This window comes from Bos indicus x Bos taurus, chromosome 24 (assembly GCF_003369695.1).
Source record: "Bos indicus x Bos taurus breed Angus x Brahman F1 hybrid chromosome 24, Bos_hybrid_MaternalHap_v2.0, whole genome shotgun sequence".
In the NCBI taxonomy this organism is placed as follows: domain Eukaryota; kingdom Metazoa; phylum Chordata; class Mammalia; order Artiodactyla; family Bovidae; genus Bos; species Bos indicus x Bos taurus.
Window position 1 is genome coordinate 54,785,955 of NC_040099.1, and position 22,059 is coordinate 54,808,013.

General features: G+C 40.0%; 1 protein-coding gene and 1 pseudogene across 21 annotated transcripts in view; both read right to left on the minus strand.

Moving 5' to 3' along the window:
* The window catches only part of TCF4 (transcription factor 4), a 385,601-nt gene that overhangs the window by 52,887 nt on the left and 310,655 nt on the right, over positions 1 to 22,059 (minus strand). For all 21 annotated transcript variants that reach the window (XM_027525705.1, XM_027525688.1, XM_027525689.1 and 18 more), the window contains 2 exons: positions 10,316 to 10,421; positions 5,810 to 5,943 (listed from right to left, as the gene is read on the minus strand). In XM_027525705.1, coding sequence (XP_027381506.1) covers positions 5,810 to 5,943; positions 10,316 to 10,421 — 240 coding nt within the window. The remainder of the gene's footprint in view (positions 1 to 5,809; positions 5,944 to 10,315; positions 10,422 to 22,059) is intronic.
* Positions 9,716 to 9,888, minus strand: LOC113883052 (annotated as a pseudogene).

The following is a 22,059-nucleotide window of genomic DNA, read 5'->3' on the forward strand; positions in this document are numbered from 1 at the left end:
ATGTCCACTATTTGTTTATTTATTTTTACTTGATACCCAATTATAGTGTATGTGGAGTCTACTGACAGAGTTAAGTGTTGAAAATGTTTCCGTGAGTAATGTTTTTTTATTAAATGATGAGTTGATCATTCAAAGATTAGAAACTATGATCACTGTTAGCACATACTAAGAATAAAGTCAAATTTTGTGCTAGGGTAGCATTTCACAGTCCTGGCACTGTTTTCATGCCAGAGCATTCTTTGCCTGGCAGGGATTGGTGTGTGTCGGGGGTGCTTTTCTTATGAATTGTAGTATGTTTCCTGAATCCCTGGCCTCTATACACTGGATTATTCCAGTACCACCTATAGGCACCCCCTAGCCCCCGGGTTCTAACACCCCAAAATATCTCCAGACATTACCAAATGTTTCCTGTGGGGCAAAATCACCCCCTGGTGAGAATCACTAGAGTAAGGGTTTAGGTTACAAACAATAAAAGACAACAGAACTTCCTTCATAGTAAAATTCCAGACTCCCAGGACCGTTTCACTCTGTGGTACAGAGACCGTTCCTAACCCATGCCGGACTGCAGGGACTCTATCCTATTTTTAAAAAGAATTCTGCCAAGTCATTCCAAAGCTAAATCTTCTACAACTCCTTCCAAAGCTTAACCACAAACTACACTCTTCTGAGTGATTTTGTACGTGTATCTGTGACATAGTAGTGATCAGCTGTGGGATTGTTGTCAAGGTTGAAACTGTAAAGGGGATTTAAAGAATCAACACCAGTGACTTGACAGTTGGCTACTGTTGTATTTGGATTTTAAGCTTTGTAATTACACATTCTATTATAACACACTATAAAGTGATAAAGGCAATCATGTTTCTAAAATGTTTACCTTCAGCAAGACATACTAATTTGGCCAAATTGTACCCAAAATAATCCAAGGAAAGCTTTCCTCCTTTTTCTCAAACTATTCCTTTGTTCAGTATGAAACTGGGTAAAAGCTACAGATGAAAACTTTAAGGAACCACCATTACTTTCAAGCGAAAGGAAACTAACCGCCCAGAGTATACGCCAATGATTCTCAATCAGGATCAGATTTTTAAAAGTCACTTCGGCAAGAGGTTTTCTAATAAATATTGAAATCACAAGGATTACTAGACACCATAGTAGTTTCCCTATCAGTGAGAAAATTCATCAGGGCACGTTACCAGAGACCTAATTTGTTTGTCTTTTTGAAAAATAAACCCCCTCATCTCCAAGATATGCTCGTTGATGGTGTTAAGAATGAAAACTGTTTTGCAATGGATAAATGACATTATACACACAGAACCTGATACAACCTATCAGGTTACTCCTTCAAAACGATGTTTCCTCCTGGTTGATAACATTGTTTAGGTTCAGTAAATTTTTTCTAAAAGGGTATAATTAGTTTCCATTTTAAAAACCACATTTTCTGTGATTTGAGCACATTTTCAACATGCTTCCCCCATGCAGTGAACTTTACTGGGATAAAAATCAAACCACTTAAGTCAAAGTTCTAGAGCATGATAGGGAAAGAAATAAATACAGGAGTGAAGAAAAGTAAATGCCTAACGGAAATTCCAACATATTAGTACAACGCCAAAATCTTTTACTTATAAATCAAAACTTGCTTGCAGGACACATATAGTTTTGATCATGAGTTCTTCAGAGAAGTGCAAAATGATGATGGTGAAATAAAAGTATTAACCAAGAAGAAATTCTAGTGTAACAATACGTGCTATTTGAGATTTCACACTAATAACTCTAAGTAAGAGGTGGAAGAAGAAGAAATTTGAAAGTAAATCATCTACTATTTATTGAAAATGGGCTGAAATTTGAGCTAGCTTGTGATTTCCACATTCAAAGTTGGGAGATGATAGAAAAAGGCCAATTCCACCTTCATCTTCTGTCTCTCATTCGAGGATAAGCTCACTGATCTCATCTTGTCTCTGTCACCAGGACTAACCATTAATAAGTAGATATTTTCAAGGATATCTGAACTCTTCTGGAACGTTTTCCATCATCAGAATAGAATATAAGTCATCTTTTCTATATCTCTGGCGACTGAGCAAAACAGAACAAAGACCACAGAAATCAAGAAAGTACTATTCCTATATTCGTACAGAGAAAGAAGCATAAATCTGGGTATTAGGAAAAGAAAAAAGGGCGCATCACAAGAGGAAGAGCAGTAATATAAGCACACACAGATGACACCACCCTAAAGGCAGAAAGTGAAGAGGAACTAAAGAGCCTCTTGAGGACAGTGACAGAGGAGAGTGAAAAGCTGGTTTAAAACTCAACATTCAAAAACTAAGAGCACGGCATCCAGTCCCATCACTTTGTGGTAAATAGACGGAGAAAAATGGTAACAGTGATAGACTATTTTCTTGGCCTCCAATATCACTACAGATGGTGACTGCAGGCATTAAAAGATGCTTGGCTCCTTGGAAGAAAGCTATGACAAACCTAGATGGAGTATTAAAAAGCAGAGACATCACTTTGCTGACAAAGGTCTATATCGTCAAAGCTATGGTTTGTCCAGTAGTCATGCATGGATGTGGAGAAGGCAATGACACCCCACTCCAGTACTCTGGCCTAGAAAATCCCATGGATGGAGGAGCCTGGTGGGCTGCAGTCCATGGGGTCACGATGAGTTGGACACGACTGAGCGACTGAACAACAACAATGTAAGTACAACCAGGAAACTCTGGGTTTGCTACAGTCTCTCCCATTTGGAGGATTAGAGGTTCATACGTTTTCAAATCTATTTTACTGCACAAGAGACTTGGTCCCATATTGTCTGCCGCCCAATTCTAATGGACGGAGGTTCATGACATTGTACAGGAGGCAGGAATCAAGACCATCCTCAAGAAAAAGAAATGCAAAATGGCAAAATGATTGTCTGAGGAGGCTTACAAATAGCTATGAAAAGACGAGACACAAAAGGCAAAGGAGAAAAGGAAAGATATACCCATTTGAATGCAGAGTTCCAAAGAATAGCAAGGAGAGATAAGAAAGTCTTCCTTAAAATGATCACTGCAAAGAAATAGAGGAAAACAATAGAATGGGAAAGACTAGAGATCTCTTCAAGAAAACTAGATATACCAAGGGAATATTTCATGCAAAGATGAGCACAATAAAGGACAGAAATGGTATGGACCTAACAGAAGCAGAAGATATTAAGAAGAGGTGGCAAGAATACACAGAAGAACTGTACAAAAAAGATCTTCACGACCCAGATGATCACAATGGTGCGATCACTCACCTATAGCCAGACATCCCGGAATGTGAAGTCAAGAGGGCCTTAGGAAGCATCACTAAGAACAAAGCTAGTGAAGGTGATGGAATTTGAGCTGAACTATTTCAAACCCTCAAAGACGATGCTGTGAAAATGCTGCACCCAATATGCCAGCAAATTTGGAAAACTCAGCAGTGACCACAGGACTGGAAAAGGTCAGTTTTCATTCTAGTCCCAAAGAAAGGCAATGCCAAAGACTACTCAAACTACTACTGCAAATTATGCTCATCTCACTCACTAGCAAAGTAATGCTCAAAATTCTCCAAGCCAGGCTTCAACAGTATGTGAACCATGAACTTCCAGATGTTCAAGCTGGTTTTAGAAAAGGCAGAGGAACCAGAGATCAAATTGCCAACATCCGGTGGATCACCAAAAAAGCAAGAGAGTTCCAGAAAATCATCTACTTCTGTTTTACTGACTATCCCAAAGCCATTGACTGTGTGGACCACAACAAACTGTGGAAAATTCTGAAAGAGATAGAAATACCAGACCACCTGACCTGCCTCTTGAGAAACCTGTATGCAGGTCAAGAAGCAACAGTTAGAACTGGACACGGAACAGACTGGTTCCAAATAGGAAAAGGAGTACGTCAAGGCTGTATATTGTTACCTTGCTTATTTAACTTTTATGCAAAGTATATCATGAGAAATGCTGGGCTGGATGAAGCACAAGCTGGAATCAAGATTGCCGGGAGAAATATCAATAACCTCAGATATGCAGATGACACCACCCTTATGGCAGAAAACAAAGAAGAACTAAAGAGTCTCTTGATGAAAGTTAAAGAGGAGAGTGAAAACATTAACTTAAAACTCAACATTCAGAAAACTGAGATCATGGCATCCGGTCCCATCACTTCATGGCAAATAGATGGCGAAACAGTGGGAACAGTGGCTGACTATTTTTCTGGGCTCCAAAATCACTGCAGATGGTGATTGAAGCTTTTTTTTTTTTTATTCAATTTTAATTAAAAAAAAATTATACATGTGTTCCCCATCCTAAACCCTCCTCCCTCCTCCCTCCCCATACCATCCCTCTGGGTCGTCCCAGTGCACCAGCCCCAAGCATCCAGCATCGTGCATTTGAAATTAAAAGATGCTTGCTCCTTGGAAGAGAAGTTATGACCAACCTAGACAACATATGAAAAGCAGAGACATTACTTTGCCAGCAAAGGTCTGTCTAGTCAAGGCTATGATTTTTCCAGTGGTCATGTATGGATGTGAGAGTTGGACTGTAAAGAAAGCTGAGCACCGAAGAATTGATGCTTTTGAACTGTGGTGTTGGAAAAGACTCTTGAGAGTCCCTTGGACTGCAAGGAGATCAAACCAGTCCATCCTAAAGGAAATCAGTCCTGAATATTCACTTGAAGGACTAATGCTGAAGCTGAAACTCCAATACTCTGGCCACCTGATGCAAAGAAGTGGCTCATTGGAAAAGACTGTGACGCTGGGAAAGATTGAAAGCGGAAGGAGAAGGGGACGACAGAGGATGAGATGGCTGGATGGCATCACCGACTCAATGGACATGAGTTTGGGTAAACTCGGGAGTTGGTGATAGACGGGGAGGCCTGGCGTGCTGCAGTGCATGGGGTCACAAAGAGTCGACACAACTGAGCAAATGAACTGAACTGAAACCTAATGCATGACCTAGCAGTAGTTTTTCCTCCACTTAGTGATAGGCTTAAGTTCTTCAGTAGATTCTGGGATGTGGGAAATTTTGAGACTAGAAAAACCCCTGATGCCCTGTTTTCTCCAGAATAAAGAGACATACTAGGATGGACGCGTGTAGGATGATGGGCAGAATGGAAACTTCAGTAATAAAGAGACCATTCTCTTTAGCTCAGCAGTCTTCAACGGGGTGAAAGTGAAAGAGTACCAAGGAGATGCTGGAGGGTGTGGAAGTAAAAATAAAAGACTGAAAACTGGGAATCTGATCCAAATACAAGCCGTCTGCTTGCTGTAACTGACGAAGTGTACAGGAAACATGAAGGGTCTCCTTTAGGTGTGATACAATAATTCAAAGCTGTCATCAGCTACAGAAGCTGGTCAAGGTGAAATGGAAATGCCCTTGGGAGATGTACATTACCTAATTCAAAGTCTACGGACTGTCGCTATGCCCCCTGCAGCATACCCTTCAAAACTACAGATAGTAACCCCTGCCTCAAAATCAAACATAAAAAAAACCCCTACAAAACAACAACAAAAGCCAAGGAACCACCACAGCTAAAATGCTGCAACTCAAATACAGTATGTATTTATGTACTTAAGGAAACTGACATGATAAAGAAAGCACAGAACAAAATTCAATCAACAGAACAGTGCACAACACAGAGGGTCTGTTAGGCTTACAAAGGAGATCTGAGTATGTCTCTGATCCCAGAAACGAGACTGTCAGAAGGGTGTGTGCCATTTTATGTCCGTTGACAGAGCCCATGTGTACATGCACGAGAAGACAGGAGGGGATTTAATAAGCTAGCTGTACCATCGCCCTCGCCACGTGCGTCTGCCTTACCAAACGTTCGTGAGGATGCAGGCTGCAGTAGCTGCTAGACTGTGGAATATGAGAAGAATTGCCCAACATCCCTCCGTAGCCAGGCTGATTCATCCCACTGGAGGAGCTCCAAGGGTCACTGCTGTGATGGCCATCTGTAAAGGACAAAGAAAACCGTGACTTTCCCGAGGCACTCAGCCTTGTCTTATAGTCCAGGGCTTCTCCATATCCCCGAAAACAACTGCCTGTGATGTGTGCATCTTTGTGCTGGAGAGCTGATTACAGAAGACCACCTCATTACACTTTCCACGTGGCTCTACATTGCCAAACAAATATAAATATTTAACACAGTTAAAGGGTTCCTAGTAAAAATTCAACTGGAAAAGAACAGAACATATTTCTCCATAGAATTATGTCAAGACAGCAAGGTAGCTAATGCTAAAGAAAACACTTCTCAGATGTAGCCTGACATTTTCCTTCCTATGAAAATCACTGAAAAAATTTAACTGTTCCTGAATTTTGGGGTGAAAATAACACCCTTGAGATAATACACAGATGGCCAGTTTACAAGTTTTGTGAGCATATAAAGAAATAAGTAATAATGAGAAAGAATATCTGACTTCAGAGACTGGGTTTCATTTTTGTGACATACAAAGTAGATGGAATTAAAGTTGGAATTATATCATGGGATGTAATAATTACAGAGAAGGCAATGGCATCCCACTCCAGTACTCTTGCCTGGAAAATCCCATGGATGGAGGAGCCTGGTAGGCTGCAGTCCATGGGGTCGCTAAGAATTGGACACGACTGAGTGACTTCACTTTCACTTTTCACTTACATGCGTTGGAGAAGGAAATGGCAACCCACTCCAGTGTTCTTGCCTGGAGAATCCCAGAGACGGGGGAGCCTGATGGGCTGCCGTCTATGGGGTCGCACAGAGTCGGACACGACTGAAGCGACTTGCAGCAGCAGCATGTAATAATTTAAGGAAGAACAGTCCCAAGTATATAGTTCTGAGTGTTTGCCTCCTTTCTGAATGTTTATATTTTGATATATAGTTATATAGCTAACTTAAGTCTTCAGTAGCAATCGAAAGGGTACACACATATCATAAGGTGGTATCTACATTACAGACAATTTTGAGAGCCTCTGGATAAAACTCCAGAGAAGTTTAAAATAATAAGAAAATTATATGAAATATATTTTAATATCAAGCTAATTTTCTATTAACACCATGTTAAAAATATTCCTACAGATTTTTTTCCACTCTCTGGGCCCAGAGGCCTCAGTCACTGTTAAGTTCGCTTTGCTTGGTCTGGGTTTCTTAAATTAAGGGTGCAGAGGATCTATGTTACTGCTGTTTTTTTTTCCTTCAATAGTTTAACAAAAATTATTAAATGCAAGATGTATACAACATAAGAGTTTTAACTAAAAGATGGAGGCTGAAGTTAAAATAAGAGGTCACACAGCAGTGAATTTAAAACATGCTCTGACATGTGTGCATGCTCAGTCATGACTGACTCTCTGCAACCCCATGGACTATAGCCAGGCAAGTTCCTCCGTCCATGGGATTTTCCAGGCAAGACTCAAACCCATGTCTCCTACGTCTCCTGTTTCGGTAGGCAGATTCGTTACCGCCGAGACACCTGGGAAGCCTGTGCTACTGACAGTCTCTGAATCGCTTTCATCTAAACTACATTTTCTTCGAGACCTGAATTCTCAGGGTATTGGAGACTCTCACTGAAGGCAGCCATGTGAAATGGGATTACAACGTACTGTGTCTGTGATCATCATGTAAAAACATACGACTTTTAAAAAGTAGCTATTCATGGACTTCAGATTTAGCTCAGAGATTGTGGAAGTGTAGATGTCATCTTAAATTCAAACATGAAGTCTAAGAAAAACGAACATTTCAGAGAGATGACATGCATGGCAAATAAATTGAGAGTATCTATCATTGAACAAGAGTCTCCTGAAACATTTTGACAGGATGTACTATATGCAAATACATTTAGGATTTGTTAACTCAGACACTTTACTCAATGCAGACTTACAAAAATACACATTTTACATAAATTATGCTTTTCACAGTAAATTAATATTTATCACATCCCATGATCTTGGCATAATGTGTTTTGAAAGAATAGAATTAGATGTGTGCGAATTAATTGTGCTCATCATAAATGTCAACTCAAAAAAATTTTTTTTGTGTGTTTTGAGTATTTATATGCAGAAAAGCAAATTTGTTCCCCGTATTTTGCATGGTCTGACACGGAGAAGAGCCTGTTGTTTTAATCTACCTGATCTCTCCTTACAGTGTGCATGGTTTAACCAAGCGACCTTCCTAAAGGCAGATGGACAAAATCTATCCTTGTGTCCATTTTTCTCCACGAAATTTGGCTTTGGGTGATGAGTCCTTGAGTTGACAGTCTCTGTAAGCACGAGTAATGGTAACACAGTTTCTCTGGTCGTAAAAGAGAGGTGTCAATGCCCAAAGTGAAAGTCGCTCAGTCGTGTCCAACTCTATGAGACCCCATGGGGTGTAGCCCGCTAGATCCTCTGTCCAAGGAATTCTCAAGACAAGAATACTGGAGTGGGTTCCCTTCTCCAGGAGATCTTCCCAACCAAGGGATCGAACCCAGGTCTCCCACATTGCAGGCAGATTCTTTACCATCTGAGCCATCAGGGAAGCCCAAGAATACTGCAGTGGGTAGCCTATCCCTTCTCCAGGGGATCTTTCTGACCCAGGAATCTAACCTCGATCTCCTGCACTGCAGGCGGATTCTTTACCATCTGAGCTACCAGGGAAACCCGTTGACGCCCAAGTGACTACTACTTAAAGCTGCAGGTGATACACCTTTGTCATGGCACAGAATACACCCGAATGACGTACCTGATGCTCCCACTGAAAGAAAGGGACACCGAGGACAGGTCACAAAGCTAAAAGACCCCGGTTAATAGGTGCTCCATTACATGTGAAACCAATTCTCTCTATTCCCGCAAAAGTGAAAGTCACTCAGTCGTGTCTGACTCTTTGCGACCCCATGGACTATAAAATCCATGGAATTCTCCAGGCCAGAACACTGGAGTGGGTAGCCTTTCCTTTCTCCAGAGGATCTTCCCAACCCAGGGATCGAACCTAGGTCTCCCACAGTGCAGGCTGATTCTTTGCCAGCTGAGCCACAAGGGAAACCCAAGAATACTGGAGTGGGTAGACTATCCCCTCTCCAACGATCTTCCCGACCCAGGAATCGAACCGAGGTCTCCTTCACTGCAGGCAGATTCTTTACCAGCTGAGCTATGAGAGAAAGCCAGAGACCCGTTCAATTCAACTTTACAGATTTTCCATGGAATTTCATATGTGAACGAACAACCTAAAAGAGCTAAGACTCTACAGGGAAAGGAAACAAATTCCTTTGAAGCAGAATGATTTTGAATGTGTCCACTCTAATCTAAGGGAGATGCCAAGCCACGCCCCTAGGCTCTCCTTCCCGTGACATGGTCCTTCCTGGAAGAGCAAGGAGGAGGAAATCCCACGGCACTTTGCCAAGGCAAAATGAGTTAAAGTTTGTGTACAGGGATTCCTGGTGAATTCTATATCTGAATTTCATAGCATTAACACTGGTAACAAGATTATCACATTTTGACCACAAGTGTCCAGGGTACACAAGTGTCCAGCTAAAGCTGCATCCTGTGGATAGTCTCCTCTCATAAGGAGATGTCATTTAAACCCTCTCAGTCTTCCTACGCAGCAGAAAGAGAAGTCCTACTGGAAGTGAGCCTATAAGCCCAGGTAGCAAACATCCATGTGTGCTGAATGAAATACACTGGACAATTAAGTGGATTAAATATACTTCATCTACCACAAAGCTGTAATTTTCAGTATTTGTCTGGGAAAAGAGCTGGGTCTTGGCCCCTCAGTCAGTCAGTTGTTGGAATAGAGCTTTTGCTGTGTAATGAAATAACACTCCTGACTTTCAACAGGTCACTTCATCTTCAATGGGACACTTGTTCTTCCCTACGAATTAAGAAACGGCCAACGTTTTTACTGATAAGAACAGACACTACACTTGATCTTAGTCAAGAGGCCGAGAAGTGATTGTAAGTGGTCAAATTTTTGTATAGAGGTATGTATAAGGACAATTTGCTCTCCACATGTCTAAATCCATGATGCTCCAAATACATGTTGAATCAAAGCACTTCTGAACATATATGTACGTGCTCTTCTCAGGAAGAGGTGATGTAGAAATGCTATTAGTCACGGTGGACATTCTCCCAGGAAGCATCCTTCTAAGTAACCAAACCAGTCTAATCTTAACTCATGATGGCGCAAGAGGTTTTCATTTACAAAACACCTCTCAGTGAAGTTTCTACGTTTAATGAATTCAAGTCCTAAAATAGAGCGTGACCTCCCATGTCCTCTGTTGGCCTCCTACTGCATTTCTTGAGTATTAGAACAGCACTCTTTTGTCCCATATATGACATAAAAGACCTGTGGATATCCCCTTGGAAGAGGCAGTGTCTTACCTTGCATGAAGAAGGAGCTAGGGAAAGTGCTGGCTGCTGGTTTCGAGGAAGGGTAGCCTGGCGAGTCCCTATTGTAGTCGGCAGTGCTGGCTGATGGAGCATAAACCTGGGGAACGAGAGCCCATTTAGTTTTGCTTGCTGCCTGCACCAAAGAATCTCAAGGTCTATGACTTTGCAAGAAGCAGGCACAAAAGGCACAATTTCTACCACATCCATCCGAAATCTGATCAAACTCTAGAAACACTACCCCATTCCCCATACAGAAAAACAGAACAAAACAAAATGTTGAGTAGGTTTGTGCAAATGGAAAATCAGGTGTGGTATTTTCCAGTTATAGGCAAGAATACTGAGAACGACATCTGGTTGTGTGTGCTCGGTTGGGTCTGACTTCTTTGCAGCCTCATGGACTGTCACCCTCCAGGCCCCACTTTCAATGGAATTTTCCACGCAAGAATATTGGAGTGAGTTGCCATTTCCTCCTCCAGGGGATCTTCCCGACTCGGGGATCGAACACATGTCTCTTACATCTCCTGCATTAGCAACTGGATTCTTTACCACTGAACCACCTGGGTTGTAGATATATAATACCCATAGGGTTGTTGTAGGAACCTAAGCATTCTTTTTTTTTTAAACATAGATGGCCCAGAGCATGTAAAAGGTAAAAAAAAAAGACGTGCTTCCAACTTGTCCTATTTAGTCTACCTTTCAATTAAAATTTAAAGACAGAGACAGAGAGACAAAAAGACAGATAAAATAAATGCACTCTCCAGACCACAGAAAGTGACAAACGTATCTTAGAATATTAAATTCCCAAAGTGTTAGCTTTTTGTAGAGATGCAAGAAAAAGGCTATTAAAAGCCCAGATCTACACAGACCACCAAAAATCAGTGTGCACACAGGAAGGGGGTGGGAGACCCTCATTTACAGCTCTTTCATCTTTGTATGTTCAATAAACTAAAAAACTGCCAAAATCTTAATTTACTTACATTTGCTTACTAATACTCATGGGATTTGGGGAACCAGCTCTTTATAAAAATAGCATGTGTATTTTCTTGTTTATGTTTGCTTTAAAGTAGACAGCACAGTAGAAAGGCATAAATTCATGAGGTATAGTTTAACTTTAATTGGTTTTCTCCCTTGCCTTTTCTGCTAAATACGATTTTTTTTTTTAAATCCCTATTTTCTTTTGCTCCAAAAGTTCCTCTCTCCAGATGGTCAGAGAGACTAAAACACTGTCATCCTCTTGATGAAAATGGATACCTTCCTGCCTCCATTTTGAAGCAGGCAGCGGCTCACAAAATTGGCAGTGAGCCTACAGTGATATTCACAGGTCACAGTAAAAGAAAGGGAAATTCACCAATAAAAAGGCAACTGCAGGGTTACCAAAAAAATAACTCCCCCCCCCCTTTTTTTTCCACAGCGCACATGGAATAAACACCCTAAGAAAAATTCTATAATTGCTCTCAGAACACCATGAATCACAAACTAAGCATTTAATACATGGTTTAGGATTTCACAAAGGATAGGGCCACAGCGACAGATGTGGGAAAACACGCACACACATGCATACATCACATAAATGCTACATGTGCCCCACAGTGCCCTTGAAATTGAGAGATCTTGGAAACAGAACAAAACAAAAATAAACCATAAAAACCTGGTCCACTTTAAAAAAAAAAAAAAAAAGGAAAGAAACAAGGATTCTTCTTCCTAAGTCAGGGAGGAATCTGAGTCCTCTATTTTTCCTCTTATTTTAAAATTTTAGTCATATCTTAAATGTATAAACAGCTACCTGCTTCTCTAACAGGGCTTATAGTAAGGACAATTTTTTTTTCAAGTATCTGTAAAGGGACAAAGAATAAAACATAAGCCAGAAATCCCAAAGCAAATCAGTACCCTAAGTTTATCAAGCAAAACCCAGTATTTTTTTGAGGCTTATACAACTGACAAACAGTTTGGAAAATACTACTAAAGGTATTTAGAAGTCTTGAGATTAGCTAAAAAGATGAAAACAAAAATTACCTTCTAGGGAAAGGGGAAATAGATCATCTCATTCTAATGGCAGAATGAGTAGAACACACTCCACTATACCTACAGTCTAGGAGCCTGACAGCCCCTTGGCTAGTGAGTATTAATATGAACTAAGTATACTATGTGTTACTTCCAATTTCAGAAACCAATATTTTACTATAAAGTTGAAAATAAACTCTCCCATTATTAAATCACCTTATTTTAAAAAAATAATCTCAACAAATTCTTTTAGGATAATATATAATTTTAATTACATAGTCTACTACCTTATCCTTAAACATGTACTATAATTATTGCATAAACATCATTGATGGCATCTAACAAAATCTGCCTTTTGGATAGAATTATTTGATATCTCTTTTGGGAGACAAAGACAAATCTTCAGTAATTTTATAAGGAGGCTACTTTGACTATGAATTATGATCAAGTGTGAAGATCTGAGAATAAGATCACTATCCCAAGTTCAGAAATGCTGCCTGCATGAAAAAGAATATGTATGGGGTTAAAAAGCTTTTAGGACATGTTACACTATACAATTTCTATTTTTCTGGTGCTGTGGCCAAATTAAGATTTTTTAGATAAGATGAACGTCTTTGTTAACAAGAAATCAAACACTATTAATAGTCTTTTTTTTTTTAAGGCAATTTCTGCATATTTTATAAATTTTCTTTATATTATAATTGATCAGGTACAATGTTATTCCCTTTTAATTTATATACTTCATCTTTCTCATCAAAAGTTATTTTAAAGATAAGTGCTCTATATATTTGTTTGTAAAAATAAACATAACATAGAACTGTTATACTTAAAAAAAAAAGTATTTATGTATCTATTTGGCTGCAAAGGGTCTTAGTTGTGGCACATGGGACCTTTGGTTGCGGCATGTGGGATCTAGTTCCCTCACCAAGAATCAAACCCCGGCCCCCTGCCTTGGGTTTGCGGGAATCTTAGCCGCTGGACCACCATGAAGTCTCTTATTACACTTTTTAAAAGTAGAAGGAATCAACCCCCCTCACATTTTAATCATAAGAAAATTCAACAATGGAATGGTCAAAGCCCTGCTCATCAATTGTCCTTTATTGTCTACTATTCAATGGCTGCCTTCTTTAAAAGTGGTGGTGGAGGTATAAGATGCTATTTATGAAAACAGAGTGATGATAAGTGATTCCGCTTATCTTCAATGTTTTAATTTTTAATAACCTGGATCATCAGTAAGCTGCTTCATTATTTTACTTCAGTCAACTAATTTCTCAGCCTCTTAAAAGACTTGAAAGTATAGGCTGCAAGAATGTATTTAACAGAGACACTAAATTCAGTAAGAAAAGCTCACATCCACTCAACTTTAATTATTATTATTATAGGTAAGTAGAATGATGACTTACACATTTGTTAGAGAAAATAGCTAACAGAATGATAACAAACATCCCAGATCTCTTCAAATGACTAACGCCAGAAAATCAGTCCGATGGAAAATGAAATACAAATCCCAAACTCTCGTTCAATGTGTTGAAGAAACTCTGCCAAGGAAACATGCAGAGAGTCTAAAGAGAAGCAAAAACCTACACTCAGTTTTCTTCTGACAAGGTATCTTAGATCAAGGTGACTTTTGGCATTCCAGTTCCTCCCACAAGAGTAACGAAAGAAGTGTGAAATTCTGTTGCAAAATTGGAAATGGGCAAACTTGGCTCAAGTTCAGAGACTACAGCAGTTTGAGTGAGCTATCTGCCGAATAAAGGCTTAATGGGAAACTAATAGCCAAGTGTAGTTCATATTCCAAGTCAGCACCGTTATCTTTTTTCTCTTATAATTTGATTTTAAAACAAAATCACAAATGCAGAAATTCTGAGCTTAACAAAACCCCGTAAACAGCATAAACTCTGAAAAAATAAAAAAATCTATAAGTTCTCATTTTACAGATTTAACTTGTGTTGTAATTTGAGATATACTTGAGATATACTACTATAGTATATTAACCATTCCAACCAATGTTCTGATTATCTTTTGCGCTACCATCAAAGAAACAATATGATATTCTTTTAAATAGAACCTCTGCCTTCTAGAAAAGAAGAAAAGCAAGCAAACACACAAACCAACAAACAAAATGAAAGGAGTAGAACGCATATTCTACCTTTTTCCTTTGAGGTGCTCATTTTTATGTCTTGGCATGTCAGTTTCACTTATGGAAATTTTAAAAGATAACAATGATTACCATTTGTTCAGGGCGTTTTGTGGAATGGCTTTTGTGCTGGGAGCTCCATACACATTATTTCTGATCTTCATAATAATCATATAAGATGGGCATTATCAACAGCGTCATTTCTATTTTATATGACTAAAGAATGGTAGACAGGTCAAGTGTCCTGGCCCAGGCAGGCCTGGGTCACACAACTGCCCATTCCACCATTTGTGAGCCAGGCAACCTTGGAACTGTTTACTGTACTCTCTGGTCTCTAGATTCCTACCCATAAAAAGGGAGTAACAGTGCCTGCTATGCCAGATTCTTGAGAGAATTAAATGGCATCATGTATATAAAAGCAACTAGAATACCTGGTACCTAAAAAACATGCAAAAAAAATCAGATTAATAGCATTAATGTGCTGTTATTTTTTAAAAATTATCTGGACAAAAGTGACTCAGAAAAGTTAAGCCACTTTTCCATGTTAAAAAATTACCAAGTGGTAAAGATTCAAACTAATCATTAAAGCCTACATTCTTTTCATTAAAAAACAATTTGTTGATCTTAAGAGGCAAAAAAGAAAAGATATGGTTAGCTATCAGAACAAGGCAATACTTTGGCAATGATTTATAGAAATAATTCTTGTGGGGTTTCATAACTGCCTTTTAAGAGAAGAAAACTTGATAGGGCATGTTGAGAGTGAAACCAATATGCGTCAGTTACTTTCTTCCCGAAGTGGGAAGCTGAACTCCGGAGGGCATAAAGAGAAGTGGTTATAGATCATGTATCATGAGGTGTATAACTGAGTGGGGTTGAGTGACAGCCACTAGGTTGCAGAGTAGACCTGGGCCTCTCTGTGACCAGCCAGTACCATCTGAATAATTTCCAAAGAGAACCAGGTGAGAATAACTGAAACATTGTAACTGAGACTTTTTAGATCCTTAAGAGGGTTACTATGTGCTCCATGATGGAGTAGAAAACAGCAAAGCACAATTATGCCCCAGATGCCCAAGTGCTAGGGAGGCTGACTTAGCAGCTCAGACCTTAGGAGGTTTCACAAATATCCGAAACTGTGACAGTTAGACACTGGAACGCCAAGAGTCGGTGGTACGCCACTGACGCTCACACACCTGGGCATGTACACTGATGGTGACCAGCATCTAATGGGGAAAGTGCCTGTAAGGGATCAGCTTACTGCTCAGGAAACTGACTGCAACGGACCTCAACTCTTACAATACTGTTGGAAGGACACAGGTCACTGTAAGCGGAAAGAACAGCTCAGGGCAGTGGTACCTCGACATGCATAAGAACTGAAATGGACACTGTAATCGTTCTATAGCACAAAGTTAAAGGTATATTGCTGGCTAATCCATAAAGCAACCGGAAGATGTACTTAGAAGAGATGGTCTCCAGACAGCAGAAAAACCCATTTGGCAGAGTGGTAGAAATTACTCTGGAATCAGACCAACAAGGCTCAAATTCCAGCTCTCATAAGTAGTTGTGAGGACAAAACAAAGCACGTTCTCTCTCAGAGGCTCCGTTTCCTCATTTGTCAATTTCTTCACTATCAAATGTCAAATGGGGCTATTTTGCCGTGCGGATTAGAGAGTACGTATGTCAAGCATAACTCCTTATCTCTTGTAGGAGCACAATAAATGGTATTTATATCCAAAAAATATAAACAAGAGTTTAGAGTAATTTTTAAAATGTCCAGAATGGTGCTGTCCAATACAGTATCCATGAGTCCTATGTGGTTATTTGAATTAAGCTTAATTAAAATTAAATAAAATGAAATATTCAGTCCCACAGTTACACTAGCCACATTTCAAGTACTCAATAGCAAACTGTGGCCACCGGTGACCATACTGGACATCACAATGTGGAACTTTCTCACTATGGCAAAAAGTTGTATTAGGAGCACTGATTTAGGGTAATGGCTGTCCCCAAGGAGACCTACTGAGCCCCATATGAAACTCTGTTAGAGCAGCCATCACAATAATGCAGCTTACATAAGACTTGCTGTTGCCTTTCAGCTTCCAAAGCAAGAACTCTTCTGGTGGACGAGAGGGAGAGGCAGATTACATGTATCCTAGCACCTAGCGAACCACCAGTGTTTAATAAATGTTGATTTTTATTGGATGGCAGAACATTCAGATGTCCATTTTACTTACTATTTTTAGAGTCCCTTGTACTATTACATACTTCTTAACGCCCTTTTTGTAACCACCTGCCCACATTCCTGCAAGCAGGACTGTAAAGTAGAACCCCAGGGAAGAACAGCTCCTGTGATCCCCAGATCTCTGGATGTGTAGGAAATAACAGTAAGAAAATCTTACATGGCAATTTTCTCCTTGGCCCCTAGTTAGTCTTTGGCAAAGGAACTATAATTAGGCACAGTGTGATCACTTTGAGACAATAAACGGTGAACAGATTTTTAACTTTTTCTGATCATGAGTTTTCACATTACATCTTGGTAACTGGATTCCTGATTCCACTCTTTTTATTACCCTTTCTTTCATAATGTTTTATATCAATTTTTTTTATAGATGTTCCTTTCTCTTTTCAGGAAATTTCTCCAATTAGTGTTCTCTCTTCTGCCTCTTGGCATCACATTTTTAAAGTTGAAATCAGTTCAACCGCATTTTATAAACGGGGGAAAGGCAGATGTAAAAGGATCTACCCGAGGGCCCTGAACAGAGCTCAGGACTCCTGAATCTCATCTTATCCTCTTGGCACTCTCCTTCCTAAAGTCTTTTTTAATTTTTTAACTTAAATATTCAAATGGGTAGCAAAATGGCATAAAAGGCTAGTAAGTAGATGAAAGTAACAGAGTTGAGTAAGTTATCATGAGGTTTAACAGTAGTGAATTATGCTCAAGAGCATGAAAAAGAAGGTAATAAACAACCCAACAGTGCAAAGAAAAGCAAAAGCCAACTACAGAAATAAAAATTATTTATCTTACATATTCTCAGTATATACTAACAAGTCAAGCAATATTTACTAGTGGAAAAAGATCCTACTTTATTTTCAAGTGATGGTTAAAGGCCCATTTGATTATCACATACAGGAAATATGTTTGGAAATAACACATAAATGTTGCAGTATATTGACAAATAGATGGATTTATATCTATTGACAAATAGATTGTAGATGAAAAAATTTCAGAGATGTAATGTGTTGAAATTGTGAAGCTTTTATTTCCATCTCAATTACCTGAAGCTTTTATAGGAATTAAATAGTTCTGAAGTGCCCTTGGAGAAGGCAATGGTACCCCAGTCCAGTACTCTTGCCTGGAAAATCCCATGGATGGAGGAGCCTGGAAGGCTGCAGTCCATGGGGTCGCTAAGAGTTGGATATGACCGACCTACTTCACTTTCACTTTTCACTTTCATGCATTGGAGAAGGAAATGGCAACTCACTCCAGTGTTCTTGCCTGGAGAATCCCAGGGACAGTGGAGCCTGGTGGGCTGCCGTCTATGGGGCCGCACAGAGTCGGACACGACTGAAGTGACTTAGCAGAAGTGCCCTAAAGTAACTCTCAGTAAGAAAGAAAACTTTTACTCCTCAAACTACAGTGATACTCTGAAAAAAAATCCCCAATTATCTAAACGTGTAAAATGTCCCCTTCATGTATATGGTATTCCTATTTCATTTCCTTAACAAGGAATAATCTGTATTCACTCCACCACAGTGCATCACAAAAACGAGAAAAAGAACATGTATATGAACCCCCTAAAAGAAATTCCTGGAATATGTAATATATTTAGAACACAAGTCATTTTGGCATACATCCATATGCTCTATCACAAATACCACGTCTAACTTTTTTTTACCCTTCTGAATATCAGCTGAGTTTTGGTTATCTGTTCATGAGTATATTAAGTCTGAAGCTAAATTCTACAAATGAATTACCGCCAAGAGTTTTATCCTTTTCAGCCACCAAATACCTTTTCTCTGTGTTAAGTAGTAAGACTGTAAGAATTTTAATTCCCTTCTTTATCAAATTGTGTAACCCCAAGAAATCAAAAGAAAGCAACAACAAGGAGAAGCAGAGATATGAGTGATTTACAAGGGATCAGAAGCAGAGAAGCATGCAGGGATAGACAGACTGTAGCCCATCCACTTTCGACCAGCACACCCAGCCTGCAGCAGGCTCAACAACGGCAGTGAAACAGTGAGCTGGACCCATTATTAAGTGTGCAAAGCACCCCAAGAGCTGCAAAACCCCCTGACATTGCTTATGGCCAGAAGCTTTACCTGGTTCTTTCCTTTCTTCAAATAAAAAGGCAATACATTTTAAAATAAAGGTAGTTGCAGTCCGTTTTTCAAATCTCTAAATTTCAATCTCCTAAACAAGTCTCTGTAGCTTAAAAATTTACAAGGAAGGAAAAAACTGTGCTTCAACTAAAAATAAGGATAAACTAAGACAGAATCACTGATAATTATATAGCAATATTATTGTGATTTAATCTACATAGTGTCCTGTTATTTTTACCAGCATTTTGCAAGTATCAGTGTGTTGTCATTGCAAACTTGAGGCAGAAAAACAGTGAAGATAGGTATGATTAGGCTCACTCTGTTATATCACAGATGTTTCATACATATGATATTGAAATACAGATATAGAACATTTGAGGTTTTAAGCTGCCTTCATGTATTATCATGCATTCTCAGTGGCATATGCAGGGAGTTAAACATTAAAAAAAAGAAACAATTTATTATGGTATTACAACTTAACACTCTGTGTGTGTGTTGTCACTCAGCTGTGTCCAACTCTTTGCGACCCCACAGACTAGAGCCCACCAAGCTCCTCTGTCCATGGAATTTTCCAGGCAAGAATACTGGAGTATGTTGCTGCTATTTCCTACTCCAGGAGACCCTCTCACCCAGGGATCAACCCACGTCTCTTGTGTCTCCCGCACTGGCAGGCAGATTCTTGACCACTAGTGCCACCTGGGAAGCCCGTAACACTCAACAGAGCTGGAGAAGACCTGGTCTCAAGGCCTGCCAGTCCCAAGCTCTTGTGACTGTTGGCATGACAAAATGATGACAGTGATTAAAAAAAAAAAAAAATAGAAGGGTGAGATGGGGTGGGTGGTAGGAGGGAGGTTCAAGAGGGAGGGGACATATGGATACCTATGGCTGATCCATGCTGTTGAATGGCAGAAACCATCACAACATTAAAAAGCAATTATCCTCCAATTAAAAAGAACTCCCCTCCCCCCAAAATAGCTAACACTTTACTTAGGGTATGCCAGACATTATTCCAGCAAAACTGTACATAAACTCAATTTTGTCTCGACACTAACCCTATTGTTTTATTATCATCCCGATTTTACACAGAAGCAATCTGGAAGCAGAGACATATTAAATAACTTGTCCAAGTCACACAGCTAGTTAAGTGGAAAATGGAGATTCAAAATCATGTCATCTTGCTTAGGCATCTGAGCTTTAACAAGATCTCTCAGTCACTAAGGGGCTTCTCTCCAGGGTCTTCACAGACTCCTACCAAAACCCAGATTTATAGAACTCTGGGTCTCCTTTACATACTCCCAGGCCACTGGGCAGACGAGGGGCTCAGAAGGCTGTTTGGCCAAAGGACGAAAGGTGACCGCAGACAGTGGAGCACCAAGACAGTTCTTGGGCACTGGACCAAGAAGGAGGACTTTTCATCTGTCTTCCAGATCCGAAGCTGAGTAGGACCCACTACTTCTGTTTATCAGGGCTAAAAACAGAGAGAGGCCAGTGACCTGCTGGGAGTGACACTGGCGTTCAGTGGTGACTTAATACCAACAGTAAACTGATTAAAAAAAATCACCACTAGTACTTAAAAGCATTCACATGAAGCATGACTACAGTCCCATCGATGTGCACCAGCCTCTGGCTCCAAGTATTTCTTTTTATTTTTACACCTGCATTGCTCTTGGCACTGATGGAGCAGACACTGTATGTTTGCTATTACTTTCAACGTGGTGTATCACAGGAATGCCCACTGCCAGCATTCCGAGTACCTGAGCCCTCGCCGAGAAGGTCTTAAACTGATTAAGTTACACCTGGCTGAAGATCTCTTGAAATACTTAATTGCATAAAATTTGGTCCAGGTGAAACCTGACTTCATCTGGTTACACTCCTTACGTTACATACTCACAGGGGAACCCGCTTCCTCACCAGACTCAGGATCGGCACAGACAAAAGACTGGATATTAAGCCCATCACAACTCTTTAAAATGTTCTGAACACCTAAGCTGTTTTCAAGTATTTATTGACTGTCCATTAGTAATTAAAGGTTATGTTAACAAGAATGATTTATTATTTCTGTCAATTATTATTATTTGTGAAAGTGAATGAAAGTCTCTCAGTTGTGTCCCACTCTTTGCGACCCCATGGACTGTACAGTCCATGGAATTCTCTAGGCCAGAATGCTGGAGTGGGTAGCCTTTCCCTTCTCCAGGGGATTTTCCCAACCCAGGGATCAAACCCAGGTCTTCCACATTGCAGGTGGATCCTTTAGCAGCTGAGCCATGAGGGAAGCCCCAAAATACTGGAGTGGATAGCCTATTCTTTCTGCAGCGGATCCTCCCGACCCAGGAATTGAACCGGGGTCTCCTGCATTGCAGGTGGATTCTTTGCCAACTGACCTATGAGGGAAGCCCATTATTATTATAGATTATTATTTGTAGTAATCTACAAATCATAGCAGATGATTTCAATCATAAGCAGATTGAGCTAATTTATTTTATCTCACTTTCTACAGCTGTCACATCAAATTCATGACTATCAATTTTTTCTAATGGATCAGCTCCCATCGCAATATTATTTTTTCCTCTTTTGCTACCAGCTATTTGCTTTTTATTTTTTAAGATGACAACTACAGGGTCATGTGTGCCCTAGTGGCTCAGATGGTAAAGAGTCTTCCTGCAATGCAGGAGACCTGGGTTTGATCCCTGGGTCAGGAAGCTCCCCTGAAGGGAATGGCACCCCACTCCAGTATACTTGCCTGGAAAATCCCATGGACAGAGGAGCCTGGTGGGCTACAGTCCATGGGGTCACAAGAGTCGGACATGACCGAGCGACTGACACCAACACAGAGTCGTGAGGAAGTGTTGCAACATCAAAATAGTGTTGGTTACATCTGCCAATAAATAGCTTTGTGACCTCTGAGGACACGATTTCATCAACTGAATGAGGATGGCGTGTTTTCACGATGAAAACACATTATACAATTCCACAATAAAGAGGAAAATTAATTTTAGGGTTTATTCCAAAGTTGATTATTGCTGTTTCTTCCACATTGAAGGCGAGGAAGGCCTGCTGGGGACAGTCCATCACAGAAACAGTGAAGTTTAAAAAGTACTAGGAGAGTGACGCCAGTCAGAAAGACAAATACTGTACATTAATGCATGCGTATGCAATCTAGAAAGATGGTACTGCTGAACGTATCTGCAGGCGTCAGTGGAGATGCAGACACAGCAGACTTACGGACACAGGAGGGGGAGGAGCGGGCGGGACAAATCGAGAGAGTAGCCTGGAGACATGT